Source organism: Lepidochelys kempii, chromosome 6 (assembly GCF_965140285.1).
Source record: "Lepidochelys kempii isolate rLepKem1 chromosome 6, rLepKem1.hap1, whole genome shotgun sequence".
Classification (NCBI taxonomy): Eukaryota; Metazoa; Chordata; order Testudines; family Cheloniidae; genus Lepidochelys; species Lepidochelys kempii.
In genome coordinates, this window is record NC_136385.1 from 20,661,233 (window position 1) to 20,686,909 (window position 25,677).

Genomic DNA, 25,677 nt, shown 5'->3' on the forward strand with positions numbered 1-25,677 from the left:
CCTTGCTGGTGTTATGCAGCTCTATAGATTCCAGAGAGGTTCGCCCATTTGCGCCAGCAGAGGATTTGGCCCCAAAACGCCGCCAACCAGACTTGATCAGCGAGAACAGTTGCGGAGAGCCAGATACGACAGTGAGATGTACCAAATGGCATAGGCCACTGACACACATGCATAGTAGTGGAGATCTAACAGTAGGTAGCAGACATCTCAGATTGTAACCCGTTCCGATTGTTCCCATACTCTGTTTTTCTTCACCACCCTGGTGTTTATCTGCCTTCCGCTGACTGGGCATTGTTAGGACACTCACTGGTAATGCTGAAACAGATTGTTGCGGGCTCCTTGTGCTAGAGGAGCTTGGCCATTGGTTTAAAGACTCATGTGACCTTAAGCCTCAAACACTTCTAGCTCCTTCTCGTCATCCCCGACACGCCAGCGTTTGCCCCATGTGTCTCTCGTCATCCCCGACACGCCAGCGTTTGCCCCATGTGTCAATAAGCCTATTTCTAAGCAGGTGAGTGCCGCTCCCAAACCATTCTACACAACAAACAGATCCAGGCCCCAGCCTGTGATCGTCTAGGAGCTATTTCTTTGGAGATGAGCATCAGTGACCTTTCTGAAAGTCAAGTCAGATACTCTATGGATGCATACAAAGCTCACCCCCTGAGGGGAAACGCAGGGAATTAATGAGAGCCCTGCACGCCCTCCATTTAAGGATGGTCAATAATTCTACTGAATCCCCCATCTCATGGCAACTGTCCAAGACTACGTCTCTCTGGGGATAGAATACCCCTGGCTAGCGGGTCAGCTGACTCGGGGCTCGCTGGGTTCAGGCTCCGGGGCTGAAAAATTGCCGTGTAGACATTCGATGTCTACACAGCCCAAGCCCCCTGAGCCAGCTGACCCAGGCCAACCCTGGCCGTGCCACGGTGCTTTTCTCCCCATGTAGGCCAAAGTGGGCACTATTCAGAAAGGGCCTGTTCTATCCCTGAGCAGAGGCAGAGAAACAGGCTGTAGCTGGGAGTACTTTACTAAAGCAGTGCAATGTTCAGAGGTCTGACATAGCTACAGTCTTAGGCTGGGATTTTCAAAGCAGCCTAAGGGAGTTAGGCACCCACTGAATTTCAGCGAGAGCTGGGCAGCTTAATTTTCTTCGGCTCTTCTGAGAAGAGCCCAGGGAGCAGTGACAATGGGAAGCCTCCAGTGTGATTGGCTTTTGCTATGGAAATAGTGAATCTTCCTAAAGGCGGGGAAAGCGTTAAAGCGGAAAAGCCCTGGAAATCCCCGGAAGGAGGGGCCTACCTTTGGCTTCATTTTTGTGTTTCCTTCCAGCTATTTCCTTCAAATTGGTGCTCAGCGCCTGATTCTTTCTGACCCTCTCTTCCTGTTTGGCTTTTTCCCGTTGCATTCTCTCCAGGTGCAGCGTTTTCAGATCCACTTTCCCAGAGCTTATGCTGTTTCCTCCCTTCTTGACAAGGGCTAGCGCCTCTTTTGCAGGGCTTTGAGATTCGGCAGGCAAGGTTTGCTCACTGCCACCCGCATTCACTGGAGAGGAGCTGATGGTGGTGGTTCTCTTGCTGATGCTGATGTACCTCTCTCCCCCCTCCCCGGTGCTTACATGCTGCAACCCATATTCTTCGGCCATTTGGTGCACCAGCATCCTGTCGTGCGAGTTTAAGGATGAAGGGAAATCCAACTGCATCTCGCTGCTCTCCAGAAACTCCACCATCATGGCTCTGAACTTGCCTGAATTGTCTTTCATCTCTGGTCTTTCCACCCTAGCCTCCTTCACACTCTGCAAGGGACCTGCTGCTGGCTTGCGTGTGGATGGTTTCACTGGATTTGATTTGAATTTCCGGCCTTCAGATGGAGGTTTCAGAGCAGAGGTTGTGCTGGTTTTAGGCCCTGCCCCTTGCTCGCCATGACCCTGAGAGTTCTCGTGAGAGTAATTTTCTGGCACGATGTCGTCGAGGTACTCAAAGGCTGTCCGCACTTCCCCATGCTCACTCAGATAATCCACCAGCCGTTTCAGAAAGGCCTGGCTGCTGACGGTTCGTGAGTCACAGATGACTGCCACATGGCGGCGTGCCCGAGTCACGGCCACGTTTATCCTCCGGTCTTCAGCGAGAAAACCCACCTCGCCTACAAAACACAAAACCCCTTGGGCCATCAGAAACAACAGCATGGGTGGTTGGCCACGCAAACAGCAATGTTTCCATACTAAAGGCCAGATCCCTCAGCTGGTGTAAATCAGCACAGATCATTGGAACTCCAGGGGTTTACTCCAGCTGTGGATTTGGCCCAAGATATTGTACTGGCTGCAGAGTGAGATAGTAGGGAGCACAGGATCTAGTGGCCTGACCATGGGGCTGGGAGGCAACAACTCCGGAGTTCCAGTCCTGGAAACTGAGTCCCTCTATGGCCTCGGACCTGTCATTCAACCTCTGCCTCAGTTTCACCATCTGCTAAATGGAACTAACAATCCTTATATAGCGAACAGGTGACAGAGAACAGATAAATGCATACAAGAGCTACTGTCTGAATGGATTATAATCAGGGCTCAGGAAAGCAACAGCAGGAAATGCCTGAAATAGAAGGGGAAGCTGCATATTAGGATTATGACACACGGGCAGAAATCAGCCTTCACGGCACCTGCCCACCCACCGTCTGTCTCCAGCTATCGATACTAGTCTCACTTTCTCAAGCAGAGAAATATACCAATCCCAAGCTACACCCTCTCCCCCATACCCACACACACGAAGGGTTAAAAATAACAAACACGTAGGAGATTATCCCCAGTCTATTTCTGCTCTCTGGCTATTTTCTCAAGGAGCAGTAATAATAGATAGCAAATGCCAGAATGACTCAGCTCAGCTAGTGAGAAGGCCAGTGTGGGCGGCTCCCAAGTCTCCTGCTTCGATGGATAAATCGGAGACAACTGGAAAAATAAACGTTACGCAGATCAAGGTGACAAGCTTCATTCTGAGCACCTGAGGATCACGATACAGAACGAATCAAGCCACATTGGATTTTAATAGCTAATTGCGTGTGACCACGTCTCTGTGCTCCATGACCTGGCGTTTTGGTTGCTGGTCTTCCCTGGGCAGAGGCTGCCAGCAGTGTCAAAATGTGGGGTTTCTGTGATGTACACACCTTGGGAAATAGGACTTGGGCTCCTGTCCTTAGTGAAGTGCTGTCACCCACTGTGACGCCTCTGCTCAGATGCCAACTAGATGACAAAAGGGGCAGACTGTGATGGGGAGTCTGGGGATGTAGCCACCTATACTGAATTCATTCTGGGTAAGTCACCGAGAGCCATCACATGGCAGTGAGTCCCTGATTACTAATGGCTTTCAGTCATCAGCCTGTTCTAATCCACTGACGCCCCCTCTTCTCCGTCAATCTCTTCTCAATTCACACTTCTTCCATGAATCCTTCCCAACTCCTTCTCTCACTCTTCAAACCCTGCACCCCTCCCTTTCCCTAACCACTGTTCAATGTCTTGTCTGTAACTGTCTTAGACCGTAAGCCCTTTGGGTCTCGCTCTGTGTCTGAAAGGTGTGATGCACACAGGGGTGTAAGTAATTTAAGGGAGGGGCTGGGGTCCTGAGCTGGGGGGAGCCTCATGCGGAAGGGGTGGGGCGGGGCATCAGGCAGAAGGGGCGGGGCCTTTAAATCCCCAGGCCATTTAAATCACCACTGCTACCCCAGGGCTCTGGCAGCGATTTAAAGGGCTAGGGGCTCTGGCGCTGCTGGGAGCCCAAGGCCCTTTTAAATTGCCGGCCTAGGGAAGCTGCCCCCTGCGGTACGGTCAGCTGTGTACCGGCTCCTGACGGTACACTGTACTGTACCGTACCGGCTTACTTTCACCTCTGGATGCACATTTATGGTGCTATAGAAATTATTCTGAATGATAATCCTTATGGTTCAGGTAGCGCAAGATGTGTTGCAATGGGCCCCAATTACATGGGGCAGATTGAGTCTAAGAAGAACTACAGGGTTAGAAGGAACCGCAAGGGTCGTCTAGTCTAACCCCTGCCACGCTGCAGGATTTGTTGTGTCTAAACCATCCAAGACAGATGGCTACCCAGTCTCTTTGTGAAAACCTCCAGTGAAGAAGACTTCCAGCTTCAGGTGATTAGCCTCATTTCAGCTATTATCTTCCGCTGTATTCACTGATAGGAAAGACTCCAATTTTCTGCCCTAGATTTTCTCTGAAAACAAACAGTGTTATGCATTATTTACAATAGCAGATTCGGGTTGCTCTTTCTCTAAGGGAGGAAGCCTGCAAAAAACAGGGTTCCCCAGGAACTCAGTGTTCTGTGGGGAATGCCTGGGGCTTGCATCCAAGTAGGAAGCCAGTGATGTGAGTGCAGGACTGCCAACCCAAAGGATTCAAAAATGGTGAGTCAAGCCATTCTCCTCACTTTTTGAGGATGTATGGATCATGAGATTTTAAAAATAATACATGTTGAGTTCTTATTTACTTTCTGCTGTGTGAGCCCTTGGGGTTCATAGTTTCAAGCTTTTCTCTGCAATAATGAGGGCTACAAAGTTACTTGTTTTAAAAAAAGAGAGCTGTGATTCTCAGGTAATCACATGGCTCTAAAAGCCAGGACTTCAGAAAAAAAACACCAGCTCTCAAGAGGCTTGCAATAAAAAACTCACGAGAATTGGTAACACAGAATTTTGCATTGTTAAATGATTCCCATTTCCTTATGTGATCAAGCTTCCTCTTCCCCCAAAATATTGTCCAGCACGGAACACGTACCCTTCCGATTGGATCTCACAAAGGAGAGCACGACAGCCTCCTTCTCCCGTCCCTGGAAGCCATCTACAGATTTAATTTCCAGCTCTGGATATCGGTGACAAAGATGCTCTCTTAGCATGTCCACCTGAAAAACAAGGACATGCACATATTAAGGACAAGGTAAATGCAAGATAAGAAGGATGAAAACAATATCTCCCCCGCCTGGAAGGTGCCCACCTTCCTCCATATTCATGCATGCCTGAACTTGCATATCCTAAGGGGGAGGACTATTACCCAAGGGACTGGTCATGGGACTGTTAGTGAAGAACCACCTTAGTTCCAGTCCCATCTCTGACACTGATTCCCTCTGTGGCCTTGGAATAGTCACTTAATCCTGCTGGGCCAGATCCCTAGTTGGTAAAAATTGGTTCAGCTCCCCTGAAGTGAGACCCATTTACACAAGCAGAGGGCTGGCCCTCTGTTTCAGCATCCTCATCTGCAACATGAGGATACTAGGGAGAGTTAGGTAGGATTGGTTATTGAGCTCTGAACCTTTAACATACTAAGTACTATTCTAAAATACCAACGAATCTGGATTTGTTCTGGTGTATTCATTCTACACTCAGCTTGAAAAGCTGTGTAGGGGGTACTGTGCGCTCACCTGGAGGTTGTAAGGAGCAATGACAGCAATGTCTCTTGCTTTAACACCAGCTTCCACCAAAGCCTGGACGTGCAAGCCAACAAGATGCACTTCCCCTAGAGAAAAAACAAACCCAGCAGTAAATCAAGAACAGGCGATTTCACTCCAGGGAACGTTGACAGGTAAAGCCAAAAGGTGATGGCTACTCAACTGCTCACTTCTGCTGCAGTGATTAAGAAAAGCTACATTTTCCAAACTAACTCAACTGCATCCTTAAAGGCACCCTCTGGACTTTGGACATTTTCCATAAAGTCAGATTTATATATCATGGCACCAGCGTGGACAGAAAGCTCCAGGGTTCAGTGAAAATGTCAGAGACAGGACAGGGCTTGTTAATAGTAACCCCTGCACCAGTGCTTAAAAAAGCACTGTCAGACAGAGGATCAGTGACAGTCTTAATGGATTCCATCCCACGATCTCCTTGGATGGAGCTTATTGCTATATACTGCTGGAAAGCTAGGACTCCCCAGTTTCGTGTCCATTTATTTCTAGCTCTCCCAGATCATAAGATATCTAGCCATTTAAATATATGATCACAGCATTCTGATTATCAGGCTTCTTCCCATCCTCCCATTTCAATTCAGATATGATTTCAGTTGTCAGTACTTTATCTTGTCTAGAAGCAGGGCCCTGTGTATTACACAGCAATGGAATTTGCTGCAGAATCTACCCTCTCTCACACTGTGATCTAGAATCTAAACTTTTAATTAGAAAGTTTCTATCTCCCATGGTTGTGAAGACAACCTTGAAAATGCCATCCAAGTGTAAGAGATGCAATGTTATTTTCCTGAGGCTGCAGAGAGCCTGACTCAGTAGCTCTGAGAAGAAAAAATCACCTCATTCAGCTCAATGAGTGTTAACTCTGAATCCTGAAGAAGGTGATGTAGATGTGAACATTGTTAACTATTTCCCCATTAATCATTTTAGCAATAGCCAGCTAATGTGCCTATCCCACAATACCTCCCACCCCTTCCTCAGTGCTAAAACTTACAAACCTAACAAACCGAGGGTCATGCTCAACTGCCAAAACTTCCAGCTTTCCCCCAACACACACACACACCAAACCCTTGGCAACTTCTATAGTTCAATTACTCTTTGTCAATACCAACATCAGTTGCCTATTGAAAACTATAAATATGGGGACAGCAAAAAATAAATTGAATTTAACATGAAAAGAAATACCCTGGGGGCTGCTGGACTGGCGGTTACCTATGGTTGTATTTAATATTTTTTAAAAATCAAATTTTTTGTTTAAAGGTAATGGCCATTGAATTTCCAGTCTGCCACACCAGAATGTGGCAGAGTCCAGGGATCTTATTGCAGAATTTAGGTCCAGTTTGTCACAGAGTACACAGGGTTCTGTCTAGAAGCTTGGAATCTTGGCTTTCAATGGTCCAAAGCACTGGTCTAGCTCTAGAAGTTCATGGGAGACGGTATTAATACCTGATCCTTCAAACACTTATTATGCCAATGCTTAACTTTTTGCAAGTGAGTAGCCAAGCACGTAAGTTTGCAGAATCAGAGCTTTAATTGCTAAAACTAGGTTCTTTGAGGTGATGCGTGGCCCAGTGGTTAGGGCAACAAGCCTGGGACCTAGGAGGATGAGGTTCCATTCCTTCTTCTGCCACAGACTTCCTGCATGACTTTGAGCAAGCCACTCAGTCTCTTGGTTCCCCATCTATGAAGTAGGGAGAATAGCACTGCCTACCTCACAGGGGAGTTGTGAGGAGAAATAAAGATTGTGAGGCACTCAGATACTGTGGTAACGGGGGTCATAAAAGTACCTCATCGAGAAAGATAGGTTTCAATTGAAAGAAGGTTAAAAAGGCCGAGCTGGAAAAGACTGCGATGTTCTCTTAAGGTCTGACTTGCCAGAGCAGTATTCAGACCCAGGAAACTAAAGCGTGACACTTGGAACTTTCAATGTCATGCACATTCCAAGCACAGGATTTGGGCTAGTGAGCAGAGAAAAAAAAATTAATCCCTGAAATGGGCAGCCTAGTTGTCAAGCAAGCTGCATTGCCATGTGGCAGATAGATACTTGGTGAACAAGGAAAAAATCCAGGCTATTGTAGAGGTGACGGCGTGTGGGGCAGGGAGTCCACAGCATCGCTGGCCCAGAGAAGCCAAAAGTTTTGGGTACGCTTGGTTATTATTTGGGAACCTCAGTCAAGGATCAGGGATCTGTTGCGCCAGGCACGATATACCACTGCACAGACAACTAACAAAGAAGACAGTCCCTGCCCCAGAGAGCTTGAAATCTAGGCAAGGATGTGCTATCATACTAGCAGCCATCATATAGGGGTTGGGGGAGAGGGCTTTTACTTCTGGTCTCAGACGATTACAGTGTTCAAGCATCACCATGATACACTGTGTAAATGGCTGGTATGAGGAAGTCAGAGCTGCTCGCTTTTCTGCTCTCCTTCCTAACATTTATGTACGATGTACACTAATCAAAATAAGCCAATCTTTCAAAAACACAGGACTAAGTGAGCCCCATCAGATACAGGAAAGACATGAAATTCACTGCTTTATGTAATGCCAAGGGATAACATTTCATCATTATTGCCCAACTGATTTGTCAACATAAAACGCTGTCCCCAGTGCTCTGGTCTTTCTCCCTGTTTGGAATCTCATTATATTAATATAGTGGAACCGCTACTGTCCCATTTAACTGTAGAGGTTTATGTACCTAATGTGTTACAATAAAGATCTGACAACGTGATACTCCAAGGCAATTAAAGCAACAACCCCGTAGACTACTGTACAGCACAAACCAAATGGGAGTTCAGCGTGGAGGGTGATACTCCGTGCTGAAAACTCACAGCTCTGCCCACCATTTCCTGGCTGGTGTGACAATCTGTGTGGTATTTAAACCCCCATTATCTGATCCAAGGCGATTCAGTCTGTTTTCTTCCAGCCTTCTCCACCTCTAACGAGCAGCAGCTGGTGTGGCTATGGTCCTAGTCCATTGTGTCGTCACCCAGAAACCCCAATGCATGCAGCACATGCCAAGTGTCATGCTCTAGGCCAGCAGAGCAGGGGGCTAGGCCCATTCTTCCTGTTTCCAGACTCCTGGCCGACTGATCCATGGAGTTACAAGAGACATTGATTTGTCCCTTCTGAGAGGAGGGCAGGAGCTGCACTTACAGAAGCGGCTCCAGCAGGAGAGGAGAAGTGGTTCCAAATCATAATAAGCTCTCTGGGGCAGGGACTGGCTATTCATTGTGGGTATGTACAGTGCCTAGCAGGATGGGGCCCTCAGGACTCCTGAGTCCTGGTTGGATCTGGACTAAAGCAGAGGAGAGAAGAAATGGATTCAGAGGACTCAGCTCTCACTCTGGGTGTGCGGTTGGGTCTGGGGTAAAGAGATGAAGAGGAAGGGGAGAGATGGTCACAGATGGGAAAGGAGGTATCAGACAGCACTGGAAAGGAATTGATGCAGGCCTTAACTCCAGAGGACAAGGGCTGTACACAACCGATTCGCCTAGGAAACAGTCACTGCCATGCACTTAAGGAAATGAATCTCATAATGATGGGAAGAGTGGGTAATAAACGGTGTGACCCATTTGATTAGGCTCCACTCCCTGAATTGGTAACCAAGTAATAAAGAGGTTTGTCACTGTCTATGAAAGCTCATGCTGATATCACTGTTCCTGCTGCCCTCTCTCCATGGCAGGGTGCCACCCCCCTGGCATTTTACGTCCAAAAGGGAGAGGGAGCTGACAGGAGGCATTTATCCTTTTAAAGTAAGGCTGTTAATGGCATGAAGGTGGCTGCTGCTCTCAGTCCCAGCACACGGGGCAGCCCAAGAACGTCAAGTTCCACTGCGCTCTGCGGCCCAAAACCTGACCCCTGCACAGCAAAACTCTTGGGTGGGGAGGATGCAGGAGCTCATGGGGAGGGGCAATTATCCCTGTGCCCCACTGAGCCCAGCTCTGTAGGGGTCCGTAGGTAGCTCTTTGGGATGTGGCAGGGCTGGTTGATCAGCCACTATAAATATCCTTCAGCAGCCCCTGGCATTCCTTCCATCTGACGTACTACATCTTATTGCTTTGCTCTTTCCAGCATTTTAAAGAAACAGGACTAACCCCATCCACAGGAGACACCACCACATAGTTCCTGGCAGTCCTTGCCAGCTGACCCGTCTCTGTATCCCTGTAAAAGCCAGTATCTTGTTTTTCAATATCATCCACTCAGTAACCCTCCAACTTCCGCTGATAGAAAGTTATCCGGTGTTATCTGAACTCTCCTCCGAACTGTGCTATGACTTAGCGGGTGAATGGACAGCATGGCTGCAAGCTAAAGGGCTGGGAATCTGGGACAATCTACTCCTGTCAGCAAATCTTTCATCCTGTGAAGCAACAGTACCTTGATTCCCTTTAGACTGTTCATCTTCCACTTCAAGCTCAAATAAGCCACAGCCAGCTGTATCTATAAGCAGCAATGGAATCCTAGTCTCTTCTGTAGAAGCAACTCCCGGCAGGTCCCTAACGGGTTATGTGGAAAAGAGTGAATTAACAACACTGAAGTAACACTGCAGCATCAGACAGCCGATCAAACATTCTGCCTCCCGCCTCCGCCCCTGACACGGCGAATAAAGAGACTCTTGTCTCAAGGGTAAGACAGAGAAACCATTATATAGCACCCGCTACAGGCAAGGTTATAGACCAACAGAGGCATCCACTCTGGAGGGGAAGTTCAAACAGGTCTGTATGTCACACGGTGCACAAGAACGCTCACAGGACTGGAAGTCAGGAGCTCCTGCATTCTCATCTCAGCTCGGCTGTATGGCCTTGCACAAGTCCCTTCACCTCTCTACTTCATTTTCCCCACCTATGTTATATAATGCCTCCCTGATCCCCTTCTCCACTCCTCAACGTTCTGGGCATGCTGCACTTGTAATGACATGGCTCTAATTGCCGTGTATTGCATCACTTTAAGAGTGCGACGAATGCTGCAGCTCCGGGATCACCCTATGTAACCCATTGGGTGTGTTACATGTCCTGGACAGCGCCTGTTTCACAGAGGACATGGGTCTGCTCTAGCTTTCAGCTTGAGAGCCTGGCTCTTCAGCTAGTGCAAAGGCTCGTACCTTTAGCTCTTGTGTCCCCACGTTCAGCCCCTGGTATTGACCAAGATGATGGTCATTGCAATGCACTGCAAGACAGACTTGTGACCACGCCATATATCAATTTCCAAGATGGTGGCAGTTCAACAGTGGCAGAACTGTGTGTCTGAAAAACTGATCTGAACACTGGTCAGAGGGACTACGTCGTAACAGCCCCTTAAACGCCTCTCCCCAGCCACCCAATGGGAGGGGTGATGGGCACCACTGGGCAGTTGCTTCTTCCCAAAGCCCGGACTAGCCAGCCAGCCCTAAAAACTTTGTGATTATGTAAAAACCACACACTACTTTTTTATGAACTGCAATCATTTCTAATACAAACCAAAGTAGAGAGCATGGGAGTTAGTATTTCACTCTACTAGCATCAGACAGTAAAGCTACAGAAATAGGTTTTTTCCGCAGCAGCTTTTAGCACCGTAAGGAGGAAGAGACTTTAAAAGTGTTCTAAGACGTAGCAATTTGACTGCTGTGATGTCAGTCGAGTCAGAACGCACCAGCCAGGTAACTAGCCAGGGATTCTGGTTTCATGTCATTTCTGCATCCGAAGAAGCTACATCAACAAGTTACATTTTATCCCCCAAGAGAGTTGTTCCTTGAATTCACAGTCTGCGAATGGACCAAGAGATGGAAGGGCTGGAGTAGAAAACCAGCAGAATGCTGGACAGCTCCAAGGCAAGTACACTTGCAAGTCCAAAGGCTCTGATCCTACAGTACAATCCTATCATCACTGAGATGTCACAGGAACAAAGCCAAGGTCGCTATTATTACAGCAGCACCGAGAGGCCCCAGCCCCGTTTGGCAGTTCAGCGCGCTAAGAGGGGTACACGCACATAGCAGGAGACAGTCCCTGCCCCAAACAGCTTACAAGCCAAATAGACAAGAGACACAAAAGGTGGGAGAAAGGAAGGGTTATCTCCATTTTACAGATAGGGAACTAGGACAGAGGATGAAATCCTGGCCCCACTGCAGTCTGTGGGCCAGGATTTCACCTAGAGAAATGAAGTGGCTTTCTAAAGTAACCAGGGAAACCCATAGCAGAACCAGGAACTGATCCCAAGTTTCCTGAGTTGCAAGACAGGGCCTTAACCACAGTCCCAAACACTTGAACGATTTTCCAGCTCGGTAAGTTTGCCCGTCTGCATTTGCATTCCACTGGTTTGCTTTGCTTTCAATGGGCTCTCTTTGGATATTACTCACTTCATCAACAACAAAAGAACTCTCCTCTCTGGACTGACACTCATTCATCTTCTAGCTAGAGACGTCCCCAGGGTAGCACGTGCGCATACATAAATGAACACCGATACAACAGACTCCTGTACACCCCTATGAAAATTCTAGCCAATGTTTCCACTTGCCTTGCAAGAAGCAGCACAAAGACAAACAGCAGCCTCACGGACAATCATTTAAAGCTCAGGGCTGCCCCTCACAGGACTGGTCTAGTGCCCACTTGAAGGGATCACGTAGGGTGTTTAGGGGCCCTGGGAGAGTGCCGAGCTGGATTTACCAGTCACAGCATGCTGGACCCTGCCAAGACACTCCATTGCTGCTTTTAGACCTAGAGGAAGATTTCTTCCCCCCCAGCCATGGAGGTTCCCTTCCCAATGCACAGCTGCTCGGGCTTCATGCTGCAGTCCAGCATTTGGATTTTAATAAAAATGTGACTCATCCCCCATATTTACAGTTAATTCCTGTAATTACCATCCATGTTTTCCACAGATCCAGTTCTGAGCAGCAGCAAACCAGTTTCTCACTGAAGTATTTCTTCCCCTTTGGTCTGCAGGACAGATTTATCCCCCTTTTCTTGATGCAAACCCTAAGCAGCTTCCCATCCCTTTAACATCTGTCCTGCTATTCTTCACGCTGGTAGCCTGCTTACCTACACACTGAAGGATTTGTCTAGAACCCAGACATGGTGAGTCTCCTCCATACAGACAATCCTGTTGACACGGATTCTTTGACAACTCCTAGAGGCCAAAGAATGTACTTGCAGCACGTCTCATTATAAGGAACAATCTTAATCTGGAAACTTCATTTCAGAGGAATAATTAGCTGCATACGTCTTTTGGGGGAGAGAAACAACGTGCTCCTTTGGGAGAGGAAAGCATTCAGCAGAACAGGGTGTTACCCTGGAAAAATTTCTGGTGCTTATTTAAACGCTAACCCCTTAGACACAAGGGGAAAGGTTAACCCACTGGCTATTGCAAAGCAACCTGAAATGCAGCCATGTGTTATTGTTTTAGGGAGAGAATCCTGCAGTCAGTATCACAGCCGGGATAGTCACTGCAGTCAAATGCTGGATGGAATCTCAGTTCTGGTGCAATACATATAATGCTTTACTGCCTCCTGCACTTCCTTTGAAAGAAACATTTCCCAACTTCTTGTTTGTTTACTGACTAGTTAGCTGGACACAATAACCACAGGTGTCAGGTGCCTCTCAGGCACAGCCAGTGTGGCCAACTCTTGTGATTTTGTCATGGGGGACTCACAATGTTTGGTGTTTCACTTAAAATGCCCACCCTTGGATTCTTGTAATTAGGGGAGAATCGGATCTTTCATTTAAAAAAAAAAGTTTCTAAGCCCTTGTGGTTGCAGAGAAAATCTTGAAAACATGACCAAAGGGCACCCTAAAGACTCAGAAACCAGGCAGCTAATAAAAGGAACCCAAGATGTACGTCTTGTTTAAATCTCAGGATTTTAAGCCACTCTCAGGATTTCTTAGAGACTGGCTCATGATTATTGAATGCTGAGGGTTGGCGATACTGCACTATGGCCTCACAGATTTAACAGTGAGATAGGGGGGTTTCTTATAGCCCAGTGCTCCAGCTTCATAAGTGTGCTGTCACCTGCTGGTAGTGTCTGAAAGGAAGTTTGGAAAGAAGAGTTTGGTCCTTAAGAAATACTAGGACCATGAAGGGATGTTGAAGGCAAAGTGTATCCTTTTGATATAGCACAACCCCATTTTACTGAAAACCCCCATTAACTGAAATCTGGCTAGGTGTCTCATGGGGCTTTACTGTCATTATTCATGTTCATTATTTCTATTGCAGTAGCATCTAAGAACCCCAAGCAGGGTTCAGGCCCCCAGCCGCATGATAGACACTATACAGAAAAGCAACACGAAGAGCTGCCCCAGACAGCTCACAAACTAGGATTCTGACAGTATGCAACAGGTGAATAAACAGACAAACATGGAAGGGGAGAACAAGGCGTGTTTGCGTAAGTTAGTATTCCTGCATAAGATGCCAATCAGCATCAGAATCAAAGTCAACTTTACAGGGGCTGCACTCCAACTGGCAGGGTCCCTTTAAATAATCTGGCATTGTTTTCACCGGAGCTTATGGTCCAGATCTCAGAGGCTGGACCTACCAAGCTCCCCCTTTGATAAGAGACCCTACATATCCAAAGGTTTTAGCTGCCTCCACCAAGACCTTCCCACAGAGAGGGCTGCATTGGGCACTGCTTCTCCCAGGACAGCATCCTTTCCACTTCTTCAATGACCCAAGTGGCTGAAGTGTCAATCTTGCCCAGAAGGCTACTTCCATTTACTATCCTCTGAGTAAGAACGGCTTCCCGCAATCTGCTTGGAATGTTCTTTTCTGGAGCGTTCACACATGGCTGCTGGCCCTACCATTTATGCTGTGCTTGAAGAAGTAGGTGATAGTTAATTATTGCAGCATAAATGTTGCAGGATTCCTTCTGCTTTCCTGTTTTGCTGCAATGCCTGACTCATAGCAGCAGGCTCTTCTCAGATTCATGCATGCTGGCCAAGAAACAGTCACAGCTGGAGTCTGTTAGCCTTATCTGTTATCTGCTGCCTAATGTACATATTTGATATGCTCACAAATCGCTTTATCAATGCAAAATTGGACTCGGACAGATCAGTGCCAGCATGCAAAACTGAGGAGCTTGTGGGATCTGAGAATCACCTTTGCAAGCAGTCTCCAAAATGCATGTCAAATCCCCAGCCAGAAGAACCAGGTGAAGAGTGAGGGTTGTAAAGATATCAAGCATTTAAGGGGAGGAGGAAACATTTTTAATTTTCTTGGTTTCTGACTTTTGTAAATTACCATTTTAAAAAATTCAGTCAAATTTACACTTTGAAAAAAGCATTAGATACGGAAATACAGAGTAAGGCTCCCTAACAACCTAAACTCTACCCTGAGGGCACAGCTAAGGTTATTAAGGAAATACAGACTTCTCTCTGGGCAAAGCTAAGTTTTTTATGGAACCGTAGCTCGTTATCTCCATACTTTCAAATGCTTAGCGCTTCTATGGAAGGGCACCCCCTACAGCAGTGGTTTTCAAACTGCGGGTCACGACCCACTACTGGGTCGCGGAATGTAAGGCACTGGGTCGCGGCACCTCTGGTCAGCACTGCTGACTGCGCCGTTAAAAGTCCCGTCGGCGGTGCTGCCTGGCTAGGCAGGCTAGTCTCTACCTGTTCCGACACCGCGCTGCGCCCTGGAAGCGTCCAGCAGCAGGTCCGGCTCCCAGGTGGTGGTGGGGGAGGGAGGGGGGAGGGAACGGACGGACGGACAATGGGGCTCTGTGTGCTGCCCCCGACCGGAGCACCGGCTCCACACTCCCATTGGCCAGTTCCCGGCCAATGGGAGCTAGGGTGGTGGTGCCTGCAGGTGAGAGCCACGCGGAGCTGCTTGCTCACCTCTGCCTAGGAGCCAGACTTGCTGCTGGCCACTTCCGGGACGAAGCACGGTCCGTGGTGCCAGGACAGGCAGGAAGCCTGCCTCTGCACCCTGGCTGTGCTGCTGACCAGGAGCCGCTGGAGGTAAGCCCATGCCCCAACCCTGTGCCTCAATCCCCTGCCCCAGCCCTGAGCACCCCCTCAGACCCAGAGCCCCTTCCTGCACCCCAAACCCCTCAGCCCTGGCCCCACCGCAGAGCCTGCACCGTCAGCCCTGAGTCCTGACCCCCTACCCTACCACAAACCCTTCACAATTTTCTTCAACTGGGTCACCAGAAAAAAAGTTTGAAAACCACTGCCCTACAGAACGTCAGTACAGGGCAGATTTTCAAAAGCATTCAGCCTTGGCCTAACTCCGCTCCCATTGAAGCCAAATCTCACCCTACACATCTATCACAAGTATCATTTTATCATAGGAGTTGGCATTTAAACACCAGATACCTTGGTGGTAGGGTCAGGAACCCTGACAGCCAGGAACATCTTCGATCCTGTACACTTTGGTGTTTCATATATGGCTGCAGACGTTTTAAACCCCTTTCAGCAGCTCCTTTTGAAGTCAGTGGGTGCTGCTATGGGTGTAACAGTTTTTAAAATCAGGATACTTATTTAGGTGCCTAAATACTGATTTCAGAGCCTAATTTTGGTTACCCATTTTTAAAATCTTGGCCAGTGTTTCTCGCTCAAAGGCGTTTTTGACAATATGTTGAGCAACCCCCTCCCTCCAAGTCAACTCAAGATGTTTCAAGAGGGGGACACACTTCCCCTTGAGCCTCCATATCTCGCAAACCTCTTGTCTTATTTGGTTCCAAGAGCCCAGAAATTTCTACCCTCGCACAGAATCCGATATATGAAACAGCAGGTAGGGTGGTGCGAATTTGACAAAGCTCGGTGAGTGGATAATGAGGGCAAGATCAGAGTTTTGAGGGTTAGGTTCCCCTCCAGCCGCACATATATGGGTTCTAGCATCTCACCAGGATAAACCCAACCAGTCTGTAAAAAGGGTTCCAGTATCCCTCTCACCCCAAACCTGCCAGGACTTCATTAATCTGATCCTCATTTACTAGCACCTGGGCACAGTAAAATGAAAAGGCAGCAAACCAGAGTCAGAATACATGAGAATGCTGCAGACATGATTAAAGTGTCCTACAGTGTTACTTTCAAATATCAGTAGGCAGAAACTTCCAAAAGTCACTTCCCAGGGATGCTGTCATCAGTATCAGGACTAAAATATACCTACTTGTAGACAAGTCATTTGGCATAGGCCACCAATAGCCATCAGATAATCACAGATTCATAAACAGAGCTGGATTTGAAAACCCACTTACAGAGTGCTACAGATGTTATAGCTAAGTCAATATTTAGCTCTCTGTTCTGGGGAGTTCTTCTTGGAGAGGCAGCAGATCAGGCCTTCCTGTATAACAAGTCACAGGAGGATTTTTTAAAAACCAAAACAGAGCATAACCCTGTGGGTTTCTATTCTGTAAGCTGCACAAGGGAAAACAAAATCAATGTTTGCTAAATGAAATCAGAACAAAATGGGTAAGAAATAGCAAAAGGATATCGCAGACAGACAGAAAATTGTTAATGGCTGATAAATATTAACTGACAACGTCCATTCCTCACTGAAACCTGGTTAAGAAAAAAAAAAGAGCCAAGTCACTTACTTCAGTAAATGATGCGCCACGGAAGGGTGAGCCGAGAGTCGGCCACAGTACATTTCGGTGGAGGCCCACTGCATTATGGCCTGATGCATTCGGTATTGCACAGTCAGCATCTTCACTATGCTCTCGCCAAATTTCTGAATCAGACGCTCCATTAAGGTGAGAGAAAGACCCTTTGCTGCAGCCCTGCACCAGGAGAACAATTAACAAGACAAACTCAACAGGCAAGGAGAATAAGTCCATTAAGGAGGTTGTTTAAAGATTGTTAAAGGGGTGCCATCAACTTAGTCATCACATTTCTGTCTGACTTTCAAAAATTATTATTAGATTAGGAGCCATGATCTCCATTAGAGCCTCTGAAACCCAGAGCCCCAGTCCCGAACACCAACCATAGATCATACTATCTCTGTATATACTTGTTTTATAACCAGCCATGGCTTCCACTATGCGGATTGTTTTTTCTAACTGTTCATTTTAAATTCTCTTACACAAAGCGTAACTCTACAGGGTTCTACAACTACTATCTATGTCTGCCTCTCTGCTGCAATGCATTCTGACCTTGCAGCACGCTGTCAGAAAAGATCTAGAGCCACCATACTTAGACTGCAAACTCTTGGATGCAGGGACTAGCTTTTTGCCCTGTGCTTGTACAGCGCCTAGCACAATGGGGTTCTGGCCCATGACAGGGTCTTCCAGATGCTACAATAACACTACTAAATAAACAAACAAACAAACAACGATAGTGGATAACTCAGTAAAGCCACTGCCCCGGCTGTTTAAACACACAAGGAGTGTGCAATTAACAAAGGGACAGAAGATCATTCAGAAAATATTTCATTAAATGAAACAATAATACATTTGTTTATTATTTTTGTATTCTTTTGTATTACTGTCTGGTCACCTCATGTTAGAAACATGGCAAGATTTACATAAAATGAGAGACTGCAGATTAATTACAACTGCAGAGGAGAAGACTCAGGAAGCACTTCCTTGATGAGGAAAGGGTCTACAGTGAAATATGACCAGACTCTCCTTCTTGCCCTGTCACATATTACAATATCAGGAGAAGCCCCTTGAAATTAGACGGGCCATATATCTAGAGCAAGACGAAGAAACTACTTCTTTACATCATCAATGGTTAACATGTGGAACTCCCTGCCACGGGAGGGCGAAGATAAATACAGTGGCTGGATTTTAAAAAGGACTCACTCATTTTATTACCATGATCAACATTTGCAGCCACAGACGGAAAGGGAAAGTTTGGCAGGGGAAGGAAGGAAGAAATGTTCTGTTATATGGATGTGACGCAGCAGGGAGGGGGGAGTGTTGACCTCGGAATGTGCCCTGGGGATGGGAGGCCTGAGAGCCTGTAACCTGAGCCAGGAGGGGGAGGGGCAGGTAACACCTCTGCCCAGGAATGTGAACAGAGGCTGCAGGAGAGAGCCTGCTGGGGGGGGTTAGTTTTCAGTTTGGGGCTGGGTGGAGGAATGCAGGGAACCCCAGGGCTGGGGTCTAAGCTCCCTGCTCCCCCAGAAGGACTTGACTGAGGGGTCCTGGTTGTACCCACAACCTCTGTTTTGGACTGTGTTCCTGTTGTCCAATAAACCTGTTTTACTGGCTGGCTGAGAGTCTCAGTGAATCCCAGGAAGAGGGGTGCAGGGCCTGGACTCCCCCACACTCCGTGACAACTGGTGGCAGTGGTGGGATGTACTGCACCCCGTGAACAGTGCTTCCTGCAGTAAGTGACTGGGGAACAGTAAAAAGAAGAGGGATTGACGGGGACCAGGCGTGCTGAAGATTCAGAGAGAGACAGTTTCAGGGGGTGGTTAACCCCTGGGAGTGTGTGACCACAGAGAAGGACTTTTGCAGTAACAGGGTCCCCCGGGGGATTGCAGCAAGCGGTCCCAGGGGTGGAGGAGTCTGCAGCTCGACCCTGGCAAAGAGGTGGTGACCTCAAGAAGGACTGGCACATGAGGGTTTTTTTCCTGGAAACCGTAGAAAGCTGCCCGGCCTGCAAGTGGCCAGCAGGGAGATGTACGCTAAATGCCTTAAGAGTGACCTGGTGGAGCTGTGCAGGCAGAGGGGGCTGCGCATTGGGAGGTCCACCAAGGAACAGCTGATTACCCAGTTGGAGGAGAGGGATCGCTTGGATGACCCGATCCCTGTCCCTGAGGGAAGCCGCCCGGTGGATGCAGCGTGGGCCCTGGGGCCTGACCGGGCTGGGAGGGGTCAGACTGCTGCCGAGGACATTCCGAGACCCTTCCTACCTATGTCTGGGGGAGGGGTTGGGGGAAGCCCAGCGAATACCGAGGGCACCCTGACCCCGGCAGCCAGCAGGGGATCCTCCCGGCGGAGCTCCCCATCCCTGGAGCAGATGTGGCTGGAATGGGAGAGGGAGATGAAAATGAGGGAGCTGGAGGATCATGAAAAACAACGTCAATATGAACGTCAGGAGAAGGAGAAACAAAGACAGCATGAACTGGAGCTGGCCAGGCTGAGGAGCAGTGGGGCCCCGGCTGCGGTGAGTGAGGGGGGACCCAAGACTGCAAGGAGCTTTGATAAGTGCTTCCTGGCCCAGCGTAAGGAGAGGGAGGACATAGATAGCTTCCTGACGGCCTTTGAGAATGCCTCCGAGATGCACAGGGTAGACCCTGCAGACAGGCTCCAGTTCCTCACCCCCTTACTGGACCCCAAAGCCATGGAGGTGTATAGCCGAATGACAGGGGCAGAGGCAGGGGACTATGAACTGTTCAAACAGGCCCTGCTCCGTGAGTTTGGGCTGACCCCCGAGATGTACCGGAGAAGGTTCCGGAGTCAGCGTAAAAAGCCTGAGGTCACATACCTACAACCGGTCAACCGGATGCAGGGATATGCCCGCAAGTGGACAGCTGGTGCCCAAGCTAAAGAGGACCTGCTTGACCTAATCGTACTGGAGCAACTGAATGAACAGTGCCCTTCCAACCTGAGGCTGTGGTTGGTGGACAAAAAGCTAAAGAACCCCCAGCACGCAGGACAGCTGGCCGACGAGTTTGTGAACAGTCGGTCAGGGGGCAGCAGGGAGGAGTCCCAAAAGAACAGGCCCCCCCGATGCAGAGAGAGAGAGTCACCATGGGACCTCCCAGCGGGGAAATACGGAGAACCCCCTCCAAAGGGGAACGCCTGGCGTCGGGCCCCTCCGACCCGCTCGAGGGGACCAACGTGACCTGAGCTGCTATCCCTGTGGCCAGAGAGGCCACGTACAGACCCAGTGCCCCAGGCTCAGGGACAGACTAAGCAGACCCAACCTACCTAGGGTTAACTGGGTAGGGACCGAGCGGGACGATGGGAAGACGGCCCAGGCAAGGAGGGCTGCCAGCTTACCAGCTGCTTGGGAGGGAAGAGTACCCCAGGCCAACTCTGCCAGAGGGCTGGATGCTCTGGACTCAGGGTACTCGGTTTACAGGGTGGGTGCGGGGCTGTCCCTCCGGAGAGAGTGCCTTGTTCCCCTGGAGGTGGATGGGAGGAAGGTCAATGGATACTGGGATACGGGCGCAGAGGTGACACTGGCCCAGCCTGAGATGGTGGCCTCAGATCGGGTTGTGCCCAACACCTACCTGACCCTGAGGGGGGTGGGCGGGACCCCATTTAAGGTGCCCGTGGCAAGGGTACACCTGAAATGGGGGGCCAAGGAGGGCCCCAAGGATGTGGGGGTGCAACACCATTTGCCCACTGAGGTTTTAAAGTGGGGGGAGACCTAGAGGACTGGCCAAGCAAGCCCCAGACCGCCCTGGTTGTGACCCGTAGCCAGAGCCGGCAAGGGGCACTGCGCCCTGACCTTGGGGAGAGTACCACACCGGAGGTGCAGGACCCTACCCGGGTGGGGAGGGAGCGCCGAGGGGCACGGCTCAGAGAGGCTGTGGTCTCAGACCCGGCCAATGAGAGGGAACCGGGCCCCATCCCTTCCCCAGCCGCTGAGTCCCAGGCCGAGTTGAGAAAGATCCCTCCTTGTGGAAGCTCAGGGACTTGGCCGACCTCAGTGTGGTACGGACCATGACGAGAGGTTGCCAGGAGAGGTTCCTGTGGGAGAGGGCGTTCCTGTACCGAGAATGGGCTCCCACAAGGGAAGCAGAGTCCTGTGGGATCAGGAGGCAGTTGGTGGTCCCCCAGAAGTATCGCCGCAAGCTACTGTACCTGGCCCATGACATCCCCCTCTCAGGGCACCAGGGAATCTGGCGCACCCGGCAGAGGTTGCTACAGAACTTTTACTGGCCCGGGGTCTTTACCACGGTCCGCAGCATTGCCGATCCTGTGACTCCTGTCAGAGGGTGGGGAAGGCCCGGGACAAGGGGAAAGCACCTTTGAGACCTTTGCCCATCATAGAGGAGCCTTTCCAGAAGGTGGCCATGGACATCGTGGGGCCTCTGAGCAAGACGACCCGGTCGGGGAAGAAATACATTCTGGTGGTGGTAGATTTCACCACCTGCTACCCTGAGGCAGTGCCCTTAGCTTCCACTGAAGCAGACATCGTGGAGGATGCGCTCCTGACCATTTTCAGCCGAGTGGGGTTCCCCAAGGAAGTCTTGACAGACCAAGGGTCCAACTTCATGTCGGCCCTGCTCTGGTGCTTGTGGGAGAAATGTGGGGTCCGGCACAACTGGGCCTCAGCTTATCACCCCCAGTCCAATGGGCTGGTGGAGAGGTTCAATGGGACGCTAAAGATGATGCTGAAAACCTTTATGAACCAGCACCCGCAGGACTGGGACAAGTACTTACCTCACCTGCTGTTCGCGTACAGGAAGGTGCCCCAGGAGTCTACCGGATTTTCGCCTTTCGAACTGTTATATGGCAGGAGGGTGAGGGGCCCCCTGGACCTGATGAGAGACGAGTGGGAGGGGAAGGCCACTCCCGATGGAGAGTCAGTGGTGGAGTATGTCCTGATCTTCTGAGGGAGACTGGCTGAACTCATGGGCCTGGCCAGGGAGAATCTGGCCAAAGCCCAGAAAAAGCAGAAGGTCTGGTATGACTGCACGGCGCAGGCCCATGCCTACGCCACCGGGGATCAGGTGATGGTTCTCATCCCCGTGAGAAAGAAAAAACTACAGGCCGCCTGGGAGGGCCCTTTCAAGGTTGTCAAGCAGCTCAATGAGGTAAACTGTGTGGTGGAACTGTCTAACCGGGCGCACCAGCGCTGGGTGTACCATGTGAATATGGTGAAGCCATATTATGCCAGGGGGAATGTGGTGTTGGCCGTGTGTGGACATTGGGAGGAGCAGGGAGATGACCCTTTAGTGGATCTATTCCCTGGGACCAGAGCTGGTTTCCCCCTGGAAACAATTCCCCTCTCGGATCAGCTAACCCCTGCCCAGCAAGCTGAGGTCAGGGGGGTGCTGCATCCGTACCGACAGCTGTTTTCCAACCAGCCTGGACGCACTAATCTGACTGTCCACCGGGTGCAGACAGGGTCGCACCCGCCGATAAGATGCTCCCCCTTCCGAGTCACAGGGAAAACTGCTCAGGACCTGGAAAGAGAGGTCCGGGACATACTGGCTTTGGGGGTGATCCAGCCGTCTGCCAGCCCTTGGGCCTCACCGGTGGCGCTGGTCCCCAAAAAGGACGGGTCGGTCTGGTTCTGTGTGGACTATCGGAAGCTCAATGCCATCACTGTATCTGATGCCTACCCCATGCCCAGGCCTGATGAGCTCCTAGACAAGCTGGGAGGAGCTCGGTACCTTACCACCATGGACCTTACAAAGGGCTACTGGCAAGTGTCGCTGGATGCAGATGCCCGGCTGAAATCGGCCTTTATCACCCCTCTGGGGCTCTATGAGTTCCTGACCCTGCCTTTCGGCCTCAAGGGAGCGCCGGCCACCTTCCAGCGCCTGGTGGACCAGCTACTGAGGGGGAGGGAGAGTTTTGCCGTGGCATATATTGATGACATCTGTGTCTTTAGCCAGACTTGGGAGGACCATGTGTCCCAGGTTAGACAAGTGCTGGACCGACTCCAGGGGGCTGGGCTGACTGTAAAAGCGGAGAAGTGCTAGGTGGGGATGGCTGAAGTATCTTACCTGGGCCATCGGGTGGGGAGCGGCCACCTAAAGCCGGAACCAGCCGATGTGGAGATGATCAGAGACTGGCCCGCTCCCTACACCAAAAAGCAGGTCCAAGCCTTTATTGGGATGGCAGGATACTACTGAAGATTTGTGCCCCACTTTAGCGCCATAGCCACCCCCATCACTGAGCTATGCAAGAAGGGGAAGCCAGACAAGGTGGTCTGGACCGAGCAGTGCCAGGAGGCTTTCCGGGCGCTGAAGGAGGCTCTGGTCAGTGGCCCAGTTCTGGCAAACCCAGACTTTGACAAGCCCTTTGTGGTGTTCACCGACACCTCAGACACAGGACTGGGGGTGGTGTTAATGCAAGAGGATGAAAAGGGGGAGAGACACCCCATCGTGTACCTGAGCAAGAAGTTGCTACCCCGGGAGCAACACTACGCGGCCATCGAGAAGGAGTGCCTGGTCATGGTGTGGGCCCTCAAGAAACTAGAGCCCTATCTCTTCGGGCGACACTTTACTGTGTACACCGACCACTGTCCCCTGACCTGGCTGCACCAGATGAAAGAAGCCAACGCCAAGCTCCTGGGTGGAGCCTGCTCCTGCAGGATTATGACATGGACGTGGTCCACGTGAAGGGAAGTGCCAACATGATAGCGGATGCGCTGTCCCGGAGAGGGGGCCCTGAACTTCCCCAGGTCACTGGTCACAGTGACCCCACTCAGTTCGGTCTCGAAGGGGGGAGAGATGTGACAATGTGACACAGCACAGATCGGGGAGTGTTGACCTGGGAATCTGCCCTGGGGATGGGAGACCTGAGAGCCTGTAACCTGAGCCGGGAGGGGGAGGTAACACCTCTGCCCAGGAATGTGAACAGAGGCTGTAGGAGAGAGCCCACTGAGGGGGTTTAGTTTTCAGTTTGGTGCTGGGTGGTGGAACGCAGGGAACCCCAGGGCTGGGGTGTAAGCTCCCTGCTCCCCCAGAAGAACTTGACTGAGGGGTCCTGGTTGTACCCACAACTTCTGTTTTGGACTGTGCTCCTGTTGTCCAATAAACCTTCTGTTTTACTGGCTGGCTGAGAGTCTCAGTGAATCCCAGGAAGAGGGGTGCAGGGCCTGGACTCCCCCACACTCTGTGACAATGACACACACTGACTGCTGGCAGGACCCAGGAGAATATTCCACCTCACACTACAGTATCATACAATTGACACTTCTTTGCTACAGCTGACAGAGAGCTCAGACAAAAGGGATGATATGCATTGCCCTGCAATTCCACCACTGGGTCTTTCAGAGTTTGTAGGACCAAACCCACAACACAGCTCAGCTCCCTCCAACAGTAGAGACAACCTCCTCAGTCTCCTTCAATGGGATGGCTTCAGGGCTTGCCCACTCCTTCTGACACATGTATCACCTACAGAAGTTTTTTTCATTGCTCTGAATTCCATAAACCAGAACGCTGTGATGGAGAGTAAATGTGGGTATGGAAAAAGAAAAGGAGTACTTGTGGCACCTTAGAGACTAACCAATTTATTTGAGCATGAGCTTTCGTGAGCTACAGCTCACTTCATCATATGGAAGTCACGCATTTCACCCATCTAAGGTAAATGGTGAGTGAACACACACCTAGACAGACCCTTCTGGCCAGGTAGTAATTTTATTACCAAACCTGTGTAAATAACCAGCAAAGAAAAAGCAAAAGTTTTGGTACTCAGGATAAGTAAAGTCAAAACTGTGGCATGAACAATGCAATCAATGGACTGGGGCTCTGTGGTCAGGTGTTGATTTAGGAACAAACGGAACAACTAAACCAGAATGATCTTCCCTTCCAGGAGCAGAAATGAATGGGGAAGTAACTCACAGCTTGATCCCTCATCTTCCTCTCTGCCCTGCTGCAGTCCTGAAAATTGTTAGCTCAGCCCTGAGGCAAGCAGGAGGAGAATCAGTGATGACTGAACAATAAACAACAAAGAAAACCTAGGGCGAGTGAGGTATGGAAAGTAGAATCAAGTTGGATAGACTCTGATCTGGGTAGACTCCACTATTGATTGTTTTGGGCCTAGCAACAGTAGGGCCAATTAACTCTTAGTGAGAAGTAAAAGGCATAATTATCACCTGGGAGAACAGAGATAATCCCCTCCGGCCACATGCAGGGGTCATTTGAATCAAGTCGTTTGTTTACAGAGTGTTGGGTTTAATTTTGATCTATGTTCGAGCTTGGCTACACTGGGACATTTACTGAAATAGCTATTGCAGGATAATTATTTCAGCATAAGCCCCCATGTGGATACTCTTATTTTGGAATGAGAGCGTCCAGAATAACTGTTCTGTAATAATTATTCCAGAACAGCTAATCTGGTCAACTTCCTACTGGAGACAATCCCTTACACACAATCATTTTAGTGCTGATGAAAGGGGCTGGTTTTAGAGCCCAGGAGTCTGAAGGGCCTGATTCTGATTGATAAGAAGGCCTTTTTGCCTTGCTCTGGCAGGATTAAGGAGTTGTAGTATCAATCAGAAAAAGGCCCTGGAGTCTGCTATTTATTCACATAACAAGTCTGGCATTAGGAAACTAAGCTTTTCTACTCTGCTGAGCCAATCTACCCCAATCTTACCATGGCAGGGCCACCTCCAGGGGTGAGAGGATGCTGTGTTCCATTCACATTCAGTCCTTGTGGTTTCTAATCACACTATCAACAAAGGCAGTCATCAGT

The 25,677-nt window shown here is 49.7% G+C and overlaps 1 protein-coding gene across 2 annotated transcripts in view; it reads right to left on the reverse strand.

Moving 5' to 3' along the window:
• The window catches only part of IGHMBP2 (immunoglobulin mu DNA binding protein 2), an 83,847-nt gene that overhangs the window by 5,741 nt on the left and 52,429 nt on the right, over positions 1–25,677 (reverse strand). For both annotated transcript variants that reach the window (XR_012159304.2, XM_073347032.2), the window contains exons 9-13: positions 16,942–17,124; positions 9,819–9,937; positions 5,409–5,503; positions 4,769–4,892; positions 1,300–2,139 (exon numbers count right to left, since the gene is read on the reverse strand). Coding sequence is in view for 1 of the 2 variants with exons in the window: in XM_073347032.2 (XP_073203133.1) it covers positions 1,300–2,139; positions 4,769–4,892; positions 5,409–5,503; positions 9,819–9,937; positions 16,942–17,124 (1,361 nt within the window). In the remaining variant the exon portion in view is untranslated. The remainder of the gene's footprint in view (positions 1–1,299; positions 2,140–4,768; positions 4,893–5,408; positions 5,504–9,818; positions 9,938–16,941; positions 17,125–25,677) is intronic.